We start from the raw sequence: 12,348 nt of genomic DNA on the forward strand, positions 1-12,348 counted from the left end.
TGTAAAGAAACTGGATGTGTATTTATCGAGAATAACTACACGTTTTATTCATTAAATGCGTAAAACTTGAAACTTATACATAAACTTTGCACACACTCGGTTTCTTTGCATATTAAGTAACGTTTAAAAAGTTTTTTACTGTTCGTTTAAGGACTTTATTGTCATCTGCATTTAACAGACGACACATGTGAATCAAATTCGAGTTCTATATACTTGTTCAATAATTAGTCCAGAATTAGTTTCGTCTCGAATTTGATTCTACATCGTCGTCAAGTACTGAGAAACATTTATTCGCGTCATTATAAGTTTCGAATGCTTCGTTGAACTTCGTTAAGCTTAACTCTTTTACGTGTTATATCTTCCACGATGCTTCCGTTCCACGACCATATCTCATGAGTTTTTCTCATTATCTGTGAACACGCGACACGAGCCTAGGGTTTCACTTACTATGGATGTGACACCTCTCCGGAACAATTGATCAGATTAAATCGAAATTTAACTCGCTGGCACAAAGTTTTTGCGCTAAGAAATCTCCGTTGGATTGGCTATAAGGGTAAATTGTACAAAAAGAAAAGAAGAAAATGAAATAAGGTGAATTATTAAAGAGGTGATTATTAAGTAGATTATATTGTATCGAATCAATGTGACGGTGCAAGCATTGTGATTAAGGATGAACCACGATTGACGCACCGGGTTAATGGTGTCAGTTGTACATAATTATATCGCGTTGTGTGTGATCCTTTTGTTTTATATTTTTCTACAAACCGCGTGAGACTTAAGGAATTTTCTTGTTAAATATTGCATCCGTGTGTTCGATTTTCTCATGGACCCTTTCTGATTTGATTCGTTTGAAGGAATGATATGATCTCAATCGAAGAGCCACGAAACTTTCCTTCTCGTATCGTTTTGTAAGATGTTTCGATGGCTGTTTCAGTACCCAGATATACTTATTACGTCACACAGGGCAAACATTCATATTTTACTATATCTAGGGTAATTCGGTTTCGTCCTTGGTCACAATGATCATAGATGGAGCCTGCTCCACATAATTGTACGACAAGGTGAAAGAGTCTCGCCAAATAGCCGCGCCACTGCCTCGACATTTTATCTTGCGTTTATTAAGTGAATGAATTACAAGATTATAACGAAATCTTGCGTATAAGTAATATTTTTTCGTCTCGTAAAAAATTTGTCGGACAGTGTCGTAGTGTTACGCGTATCAGGCTCCCTTTTCTTTTTTCCTATGCAAGCGAACGTTGCATAATGTGAAAATAGCGAATTAATCGTCAACACACGGAGTATGAAGAGAAAAGACGATAAAGAAGGAAAACCGTTTGTTATACTTAATTTAATCGTAGGACCAAAAACGTTTGATGATTCGTTACTGTGTAAAGGACACCATCGTTCGAGTGTAATTTCTAAACGTTTTAATAATAAAAACTGCGTAAAAGTCACGGAGCCAAAGGACTACTCTTCAAAATTAAGAAAAGAAAAAAAAAGAGGAAAAGGGGGAAAAAGGTGATTTTAACGTAATTTCTGAGTCGTGCGTCACTGGTAGCTCGCAATAGTTATCGAAGATAAAATATTCATTGTTGGCTATCAGTGACTCACCTATAATCATCGAAAATAAAAATTTCTCCGTGCATCATTAGCGACACCTGATAGTCACTCAAGGTGGAATTTTCATTAACCACAAAAATGTCCTGTGTGTGTCAAGAATTCAGCACTACCGCGATTTTTCTAGAATAAAATATCCTAACGTATTTTTCAATCTAATTCTTTCAAATTTAATTTTTCTATTCAAAATTTCCTAATTTTCTCAGATCGACCCGCATCGCGTTAAACGTATTACATTTCGATAAATTTATTCATAAGGAAAATGGGAAAAGGAGGTCGATTAATTACATGGTGCTTTGAGCACATTCAGATTTTATTTAGTCGTGTGCGATAGTCTCTGACAGGCATGTTCGTACACAGTAGCTATATCAAAAGACTAGAAACCAAGTCTCACTCTTGTCGCTGAATTCTCATATTTGTTTTTTGGTTTTTTGTTTTTCTTTTTTTAAATTCTTTTTTTTTAAAAAACACCGCACTCGAACTATCCTGAATATTAATTGATTTTTGTATATACTAATAGCACAAATCGTCCACTTGTATTGCGTATCTCTCTTGTTTCTTCTTGTTTCACCAAGAAATACCTGTTTTGCCAACGTCACTGCCGTCCGAGACGGGATTTTATACGATTCAGTTTGGAATAGTTTACAGTTTAATAATCGAACAGAAGATACATCGATTTCTCATGCGTCTTTCCTCGTTTCATTTTCCTTCTCTGGCTATTGAGTTGCCAAGCAAACAGTGCGGTATCGACGTCGAAATATCAACACCAGAAAAGGCATACGCGACGACGAACGGAGAAAGGAAGAATAGAAAAATAAAATCACGAGTTACATCCTCGTGTCGCGGTTGCGAGATCGTTTGTTTATTTACTGCGTCAAACACGCAATGTTCGAAGTGACTGAATGACGCAACGGAATCGTCCGTTCAATCATAGGCATTGATTGGCTGTGGATAATCCGTTCGCGTTTCTGATTGGTTCCTCGCGTCATCCGAGAAACACGCGAAGTCAAGATGTACATAATTGTCACCGGGAATCGAAAGTTTTATTCTCTTCCCGCTTTTACAATTTTCCCCTATCCTCTCCTAATTCTTCGATTCCATTGGTATATAAAAATGCCCATATTTTTGGCTACGCTTTTCTTTTTTTATTTCGCATTTTATAAATCGCGATATCCTACGGTCATATTTTTCCTCCATCGATTCTATCCGCCGGATTATTCTAATAAGGTATCGAGATGTAATACAAAAAAGATTGTCAAAATTGAATCCGTACTATCGCCGACCTCTCTGCGTCGCGTTTCTCTCTCTCTCTGCACGGTAAATGTCGATGAGGGTCGCCTAACTTGTATCAGGTCTAACTACCTAGCCATTGACTACTGGTCTACCGTTTCGCCTAGAGACTGGACAGTCTTGAAATTAAATTTGCAAGCACCTTGGACATTTTGACTCGGCCATACTAAATATTTCCCTCGTTCACCCGCAGGAAGCAAACGATCCCACGTTGCTCCACGATTTCGTAGCTTCTGCAGATGCAGGATTTCTCGAGGCAGATAAGTATAAATCGTAATACCTCTGCAAATTTCAAGTATCACGTTCCTAATTCGTTCCTCCACGAATTCTGTCCCACGAGTTCATCTTCGTTTTCCTTCAAGGTCATCTTCGTCCTGGTCGACCAATAACTAATCGCAAGCTGGCAAGCTAGCCAACTGGGGTAGACTTGCATTGCATCCACCAGAGCTAATCGCAACGATATTTCTCCACGAAATCTCCAATTATCCCTTTCATCATTCCGGAATACTCTCAAGAGTGGTCGATGTAAATCGTCAAATGAGCAGACACAGTTTATTGCGACTCTTTCTGTCAGGGATCAAAGCCTTCGACTTGGCAGCGTCCTCTGGCGTGCTCCTTGCGTAAAGCGACCTGCTGATCCGATGTCTGACGCCTTTGCTCAAGGTACGACCCCCTTTTCTCAGCGAAGCGAATCTTCCCAACGTGGACTTTTCAGGAATCTCTTTTCTGTCCACATGGGCGCAGTTTAAGGTCGTGACAGTGAATTCGATGTCCTTGGGCTCATAGGAGACGAATTCCTCGACTGGTTCGTCGATGGTGTCCCTGTCGATCCAGGTGAGACCCATCTCGACCTTCTCGGCTAGGTCTTGCCAGTGTTGCCTGTTTTCCATGGTACCTTCGTAGAGCGGCATGATCCACGGGAAGGTGTCGGAGAGGACCTTGTAGAGAGGTAGACATATCACGTCGATGAAACCCACTTGCATCTGGGGTAGCTCATCCTTTCTTTCGCGATCCATCATGGCGACCGGTTGTTGGTTTAATTGCAGACGTTCCAGATCGCCTTGGTCGAAGAACTCGTCTGCGACTAGTTTAGCCACGCGATGCTGGACGTCCCACGGCTTCGCGATCGCGCTTACGTCGCAGGCTGTCATCATCATTCCGCAAAGCACTAGAAGTAGAAAGTGAGAATTGGCTACTTGTAGGGAAGTAGTTAGGTTTTAAATTTAGGACTATTATGGTCACGAGGTAATCAGAATTTCGTTTTGGCCTTATTGAATGTTGATTATGCTTAGGTGTAAAAATTGTCACTGCTGGATACTTGTAGGGAAGTAGCTAGGTTTTAGATTTCGATTAGCTATGTATTAGATCTAGTGCTGTTGGGAGATAATCAGAATTTGGTTTTGGTATTATGGGTCGGGTTAGGACTGTGACTTGTCCGAGTACTTACAAGGAATTGCTAGGTTTCTCAATTTGGATTCACTACGGATATAGAACGATAGAGTTTACGATTATTACTGATGATCAGTCTTACGTTCTTTCTTTTCCTCGCTCTGCCAATCGAACTCGCCCTCGTCGATCAGTTCCATGAACCTGTTCTTCTTTTTAAAATAAACTGCCAAATCAGTAGAGAGTATAGCGCTTTCTACTACTTTCATCACTCTTCTGTAATCTTCCATCGATAGACTCTGAAAGATGTTGTTGCTGTCCGAATTCAGGATCATGACACACTGGTCGAAATGATGATGCTCCATAGTGCTGGTCGAGTACAGAATAGCCAATGGCGATTCCGTCTTTGTTTGAAACGCGTTATTGGTTCCTCGATGATCCAGGTCGTGGCAGAGACACGCCACCAGGAGTCCAAGGATTTCAAGGTCCGTCATGAATTGCTCCATCTTGCCAGTTTTCAACATGGCGAACATCGTCTGGGCGACGTTCAACGCGTGTCTCCAATTGTGGTACTTGACTGGCCTAAGAACAGGATGAAAACAGGTAGACGAATCGAGGTACCAACTGTTCTTGAAACACACTGTATGTCAAAGAGATTCTCACCTGTAATTCTTTTTCACGCTAAGGACCCATCTGCACAGCACTTCATAGGGGATGTGAAATTTTTGGATCAGGTCACACTGTTTGAACATCCTGATGGTGGCCCTACAGGTGTCTTCGTCGGTCAGGTCGAAGTCGATGAAGGTGAAACTGAACAGATTGTAGGTTTCCGCGGACGGTATCGGTTCCGAGGTCAGTTTCAACGTGTCGTCGTTACTGGCCGTCGCGTGGTAGCTCAGACATTCGAGAGCTACCTTCTGCTTGGCCATTAGCTTGCAAGCTGACTCGTACATTTGGGTATTGTGGATCCCAAGACCACAGAAAATGGCGAACGCCTCGAAGATCGATACGTCAGAGTCCGTGAAGGATGTTCCATTGTCCTGTAGATCGATTTCCGGTTAGCTCCGATACTTTTAAAGTATCGAAGGATATTGGATTCTATATTAACACTAGAACTAGCAAACCAGCCAAAACGATTGGTATCAAAATTAACATTGACTCTAACGTGATCCATATAATTTCCTTCAGCTGTACGATACTGTGACACTGTAATTATTATCTATTTAGGTGCACATTACAAGTTGATAGTCCTAGTGTCCAAATACTCCATTCGAAGTATCAGCGTCTATCTTTCATCAACGATCAGTTTAATTATATCATTCACGCTCTCTCTCTCTGTCCTTATTTAGTAACTGAGCAAAGGAAATGCCTATTTTAATCGCTGTATTTCTAACTAGTAAATGGACATACTCTGTGTTTCTTTTCTATACTTTTCGTTTTGTAACAGAACTTTTATTTCGTAACGAGAAAATGGAGAGTAACCTTGTTGATTAATTGAGCGACACCGATCACAGTCCTCTGACCATTAACTATGGGCATGCAGAGGATGCTCTTGATGGGCTCACTTCCGGCTTGAACGACGTCCTTCTTCAGCCACGTGGCCACGTCGCCGATATTCAAGATCTGGCCAGTGGCAGCTACGTATCTGGCGATCTGACCGAGAGGATTCGACAGATCGCTTCCGCTAGGCCTGTACACTTTAGCTTCCTGCGTCTCATTGTCCATCTCGAAGATCGTGGTGAATTTGTTCGCGTCGTTCAATGCCTAGGAACCCAGGAGAACATGCATTTCCTTGAATATTTGCATTTCGATCGTCTATAGCAACGACTGCTTTGTCTTTCTAGGAATTTACTCACGTGCTGTTGGAAAATGTCCTCCATCTCGATGTTGTTACTCTGAGCCGCCAGGAAAGAAGAAAAAGATCATCAGACTTACGAACTCGAGTAACACGTGCCGGTGTCACTCACCTCTCTCCTCGACAGCGGTTTCCGGCACTCTTGCGTCGATTTTCCTGGTCGTTCGACGATCTTTTCGAGGTGTCCCTGAAACGAAACTTGGCATCTCTTACGACGCTCATAGCTGACCCTGGAGAACTTTGTCTAAGCGTATTTGCTAATTTTATTCGCGCAATTTTTGTTATTTTTATTCGATGATTCAAGAGATCGAATTTGAAATTGACGATCTGGTTAATTTGCAGCATTTGCCAGGGATACTATTCGAATGAACTTACTGCCTCGCCACAGTCAAGATCCAGAAGACAGACGGCGCATCTCTCGCATTTTAGAAGTTCCTTCGCTTCGGTCATGATCTTCGTGACCAGACACTCGAGATTGTTCTGTTCTTCGAATATGTTTCTGGCCAGATTCAAGAGGATCTGATTTCTGCGGTACTCTTGCACCGACAGCTCGAATAGCTGGGCATTTTGTATGCCTATTCCGCAAAATGTTAGGTACCTGAAATTGGTTTTGTCATACAAACATTGGACAATACTCTGTGGAATACTTTATACTCGGCCAGTATATGAAGCGTATTCTTCATTTACATATATCTGCATATAGAGTCTACTCTCCATCTATATTCGTAACATAAAATGTTCAGTGTCACTGTTCACTGTAGTGTAAAGTTTGCAGTATCAACTTCTATTATAATCTTATGATTGTTCATTCACCTTTGGAACACTTCCACGTCTCTATCAGTGAACTCATTGCTGCCGTTAGTCTTATTTATAATCTGAGCCACTCCGATCACGTCTCCCTCGTAATTGCAGATAGGCATGGACAGAATCAGTGTCGTTTTGTAGCCTGTTCTCATATCGATGGAACTGTTGAATCTTGGATCCTGGAAAGAAGCATGCAAACATCTGCTATTGTCTGAGAAATCACGATAGCCTGAAAATACAAGCGTTATCATCCTTCACGATTAATTCCACGAGGGATTTCGAAGCAGTTAATTCCGCACAACCAGAACCAATTTCCTCGAACCTTGTAAGCATCCTTGATGTTGATGATTTCCTTGGTTTGAGCCACGTAGCCAGCAATGCCAACTCCAAAAGGGATCTTGATTTCTTCGTTCTTTGCTCTCTGGATTGCCTCTTCCAACTCGGTGTCCTGCGTCACGTCGAACAGTTTTGCCACCAAGTATCTGTCCTCGAAAGGCCCTTTAGCCAGGAAAAGGCTGCCACGATCGGCGTGAGTGAGCAGACCAACGTTCACCAGTATCTTGTGGCAGAGCACGTTGATATCCAGCTCGTTCGCCACGTCTCTGATCAGCTCCATGAACAAATCACTCTCGTCCAACCTGTTGAGCTCTTCCCTTCGTCCAACTAAACTCGAATACGTCCTAAATTTCGCATAGACGATAATTTCTTAGAAGTATTCCACAAACCTTGTGAAATTTAGTCGTAAGCATTCAGGGCTGAATTTAGAATTTATTTTCTACGAATCTATCGTTATACTTGTTAACAGGTTCGATGGGATACTTCGAAGCTGTACTACCACGTGCAAATATTTCCTCGCCCATAGAATAAATATGGAAAAATAAATATTTTGCCGAAAACGGTAGGAGCAATTTCTCCATAAAATTCTTCGCGAAAAATTTCTCACATTTACAAATTACGTAAGGGAGTACGAATGGGTGCATGAATATTTATGCTAAACGTTACACGTTACAATTATCCCTTCAATATACGTACAACTATGTCTAAAGTAAGATAGAATTAGGTTTAATTCTCTTAAGTGTCGATTTAATTTAAGTAAATCCAGTTAAATTACTGTCTTTAAGTTCAGTTAAGTAGGTGAAATATTTATGTTTATTTCAAGAACTATTCATAGCCCGAGTTAAGTATAGCACTGAAAGGGTCGAAGATCGATGTTAATTCACCTGCTGGGACTTTTGCTGCGCTTCGCCGGTGAACTGGAGGCCAGCCAGCTCTGGAACAGGTCAGAAGTGACGCTGTTCCGTTTGCTCCGGCTGAGAAGGCTCTCTTCCTGGTGCGTGCTCCTCGGCGACGACTTGGATTGAACCACGGCCATGCCTTGAAGCCGTTGACGAAGCTCGAGGCTCGCTTTTTCGCGGAGCCAGGCCTCCGCAGCATCCGGATGTGCCTCGAGGTACCTTTTTCGAAAAATACCACGATCAGAAATACAATTTCGATCGTTTCATAGTACACCGAAACTCGTAGTACTAGGGTTGAAATTATAAAATCGCCTCGAGGACTCCGTTTATTAAGTTCTTCGCGAGATCCCCTGAGAAGAACTAAGGAATGGTTTTGTGTCTGCTGATGAATTTCAATTGCGAAAAATTATATCAGAAGATAGAAAATGACGGAACATTAATTGGCCAGGTGTGTGAATGTATTTAAACTTAATGGTAAATTATATTTATTATTTTTGGTACCTTTCCTCTTTGAAATTCGATTATTTTGTTAGAGGAGTAGTATCCTGTTGTTTTTTAAGTTTGAGAAGTTTTAATATTTTGTCTGAAAAGTTTATTTTAATTAAAAATTACGCGTTGTTTGAGGAAAGGAGGCTGTTCTTAAATAATACTTAGAAATTATTTTAAATTATTAGAAACACCCGAGCGAAGTTTCTACGTTCAGGCCTCTCTTTCTTCTTCTAAAGAGATGTAATTTTACGTCAACATTCGTGAATCTACGTGAAATTAAAATAATCGCAGTTTTTGAGGCAGTGTCTATAAATTTGGTGACGGAATCAGGACGCTAGTGCTATTAAAGCTACGTTTCAGGTATAATGGTAACGAGATCGTAAAATGCAAATGGCGGAACTTGGATCATTCTAGGAAATAAATTCAGATGGAAGGAGAATGGGTAATTAAAATATGGGAGGAATCAATGTTCTTACCTTCCGACCTTCTCCATAGTGAGTCCATCATCCTCGTCGTACTCGTGTATAGTATCCTGGCAGATGATCCTCTTGCTCCTGCAGATCCTGACGATCTCACTGTCCTTCGCGTCAGTCTTGATGCTGGTGCTTAAAGGTAATTTTGATTCTTCCTGCGTCTTCGTCTCGCCGGGATCCTTGCACGGAACAATGATTTCCGGTTCTTCCAGGTTCGGCGAGCGCACCAGCTGGCACTCGCTTCGCTCTGCCGTCTTCGAGGACATCGGTTTCGTGGAAATTTTCATCGTCTCGAACCTCTCTATGTTATCATTCCGGTTCACCTACGCCATTTTTGGAATCCTTGCATTGCTTTCTTTCTTTTCACTTGCTTAGTTGCCGATATTAACCCTTTGCCGATGGCAGCCATTTTTGCATTTTTCTAGACCTTGGAAATATTTTTTCACTGGTGGAGTTTATGACGATGATTTCTAGATTTTGGAGCTTGGAGTTTATGACGATTTTTAGATTTTTAGGTCCTCAGATTCTTAGAATTTTAGATTTTTAGATTCTTAGAATTTTAGGTTCTCAGATTCTTAGAATTTTAAATTCTTAGATTCTTAGATTCTTAGACTCTTAGATTGTTAGATTCCTAGATTTTTAGATTCTCAGATTCTTAGAATTTTAGATTTTTAGATTTCAAGATTCTCAGATTCTTAGAATTTTAGATTTCTAGATTCTTAGATTCTTAGATTTTTAGATTCTTAGAATTTTAGATTTTTAGATTCCAAGATTCACAGATTCTTAGAATTTTAGATTTCTAGATTCCTAGATTCTTAGATTTCTAGATTCATAGATTCCTAGATTCCTAGATTCTTAGATTCTTAGATTTCTAGATTCTTAAATCTTAGGAGTCTACGACGATATTTAGATTTTGAACCATACGACGATATTTAAATTCCTAAATTTAAAAAAATGGACATGTTCTGGAAGATTGTATTACGTTATATAAACTACAAATTTTATGTTACATTAGCAAATTTTATCCATTATTATAAAAAGAAACTACTCTGTTAAATAATTTCGAAGATCCATTCTCCTTGAGGGATTAGAATATTCGCCAATTATTTCCACTCATAATTTGTTCATCAGCAAAGGGTTAAAACACATGGAACAAAGGTTCCAAACATCCTCTAACTATCCGACCCCTTATTAAAATTTTTCCCCAACGATTCAGACATTCGTAAATACCTACAATATTTCCCTATTCTCACGTTCTTCGCGATTCTCCTTTAAAAAACGGCCAACAAACGAAACATCCCCCGACTCTTCCTTCCCCTATTTGCTTTCCCTTATTTCTCTGTTTTTCTCTTGTTTCTTAGAGGGATTATCGTACCTCTGTATGTTTCACCTCCGGCAGCTCTTCGTCCACTTCGTCTTCGGACTCCATATCATCTTACGTCTGAATTAATTAGCATTGAGCACGATGGTAGCTGCTTCGCTAGGCTTTAACACGCGGAGCCCTCGGGAGAACGAGGTGAGAGGACACTTCGCATTGTAACCCCTTCGCTTTGTTAAACTTTACGGGCTCTTTGGGCCGCGACGCGAGTCCCAGACACACGGAACCTGAAACGAGTATTCCTTTCGCAGACTGTCTCCAGCCTGATAACAGAATTCACCGTTGGACTTTGCTCCACGTTCCGCATTCGCGAAACTTATGAATTTCACGGCAAAGAGACGACTGAAATGCGACTGTAAGTACCAGCAATTAACCCTTTGCGCACCATGCAATATTCTGTAATAAATTTATTCCCGTTTCTGGCAATTTCCTATGGCAATTTCGAGAAATTAATAGAGTTACATCACTCATTTTTAAGGCAAATTTTGGTTTAGGTTATTAGAAATTATATAGACTGGATGAAGGAATTTTTAAGAAATATTTCCATTTGTTATGGTAGTAATAATAATACAAATTAAGTTTCTTTGACTATATAAGTACTTGTAATTAACTCTTTGTACCTGTAATAAATTTATCCTCGTTTCTGGCAATTTCTTATGGTAATTTCGAGAAATTAGAGTTATCGAATTATAGAATGATATTCTTCGCTCATTTTTAGGGCAAATTTTGGTTTAAGTTATTAGAAATTATATAGACTGGATGAAGGAATTTTTCCATTTGTTATGGTAGTAATAATAATACAAATTAAGTTTCTTTGACTATATAAGTACCTGTAATTAACCCTTTGTACCTGTAATAAATTTATCCTCGTTTCTGGCAATTTCTTATGGTAATTTCGAGAAATTAGAGTTATCGAATTATAGAATGATATTCTTCGCTCATTTTTAGGGCAAATTTTGGTTTAAGTTATTAGAAATTATATAGACTGGATGAAGGAATTTTTAAGAAATATTTCCATTTGTTATGGTAGTAATAATAATACAAATTAAGTTTCTTTGTCTATATAAGTACCTGCAATTAACCCTTTGTACCTGTAATAAATTTATCCCCGTTTCCTTCGCGGATAGATTTGACTTCATAGCAATTTTAAGAAATTAGTAGAGTTATCGAATTATAGAATGATATTCTTCATTCATTTTTAGAGCGAATTATGGTTTAGGTTATTGGAGAAGTATTGAGAATTGAGTAAATTAATGGGACTCGATGATGGAATTTTTAAGGAGTATTTTCTTTTATTGTGGTGGTAATAATAATACAGGGAAATTAAATTTCTTTATATGGTCGAAGGAACGCTTGTCCTTTTATTGAACTAACTTTTATTTTAATCTTTTATATTAATATTTTTATTTTATATTAATATTTTATATTAATCTCGTTTCGAGGCCCAATTAAAGCTCCAGGCCCCCGGCGATCAACGAGTTTGCCCATACGTTAAAACGCCCCTGGTAATTGGCAAAGTTTGGAATTAAAGTAACGAAAGGATGTAATTTTTCTCGATTCTTGGTAGAAGTAGATGTAAAGCGTAATTATCGAAAATGGAATATTTATGGCCCGATAAAACTATCTTCATCATACTTCCGATTACGATCCTTTTAAGTAACTTAGGAATAAGAAAGTACTTAAAAAATCTGAAAATAATTACAGAAAAATGATGGTAGAATAATTATAGAATTATGGAGTTAAGGAATTATTCAAATTAATTAATAATTTTTTTTAAGCAATACAAGGATAACACAGAGTGTAAGAAATCTTGCAATTATT

The 12,348-nt window shown here is 39.2% G+C and overlaps 1 protein-coding gene across 1 annotated transcript; it reads right to left on the minus strand.

Moving 5' to 3' along the window:
- Positions 1 to 3,290: 3,290 nt before the first annotated feature.
- On the minus strand, positions 3,291 to 10,578 carry Pde6 (phosphodiesterase 6). Its single transcript, XM_017897311.1, has 12 exons — positions 10,525 to 10,578; positions 9,153 to 9,472; positions 8,173 to 8,406; positions 7,275 to 7,632; positions 6,962 to 7,131; positions 6,524 to 6,746; positions 6,261 to 6,335; positions 6,150 to 6,188; positions 5,776 to 6,057; positions 4,957 to 5,333; positions 4,439 to 4,875; positions 3,291 to 4,075 (listed from the first exon to the last, which is right to left on the minus strand). The coding sequence occupies exons 1-12, from the start codon at positions 10,576 to 10,578 to the stop codon at positions 3,441 to 3,443; spliced, it is 3,204 nt and encodes a 1,067-aa protein (XP_017752800.1). The 3' UTR covers positions 3,291 to 3,440.
- Between the last annotated feature and the right edge of the window lie 1,770 nt (positions 10,579 to 12,348).

The sequence above is a fragment of the Eufriesea mexicana genome, unplaced genomic scaffold, assembly GCF_001483705.2.
Source record: "Eufriesea mexicana isolate 0111107269 unplaced genomic scaffold, ASM148370v2 scaffold415, whole genome shotgun sequence".
NCBI lineage: Eukaryota > Metazoa > Arthropoda > Insecta > Hymenoptera > Apidae > Eufriesea > Eufriesea mexicana.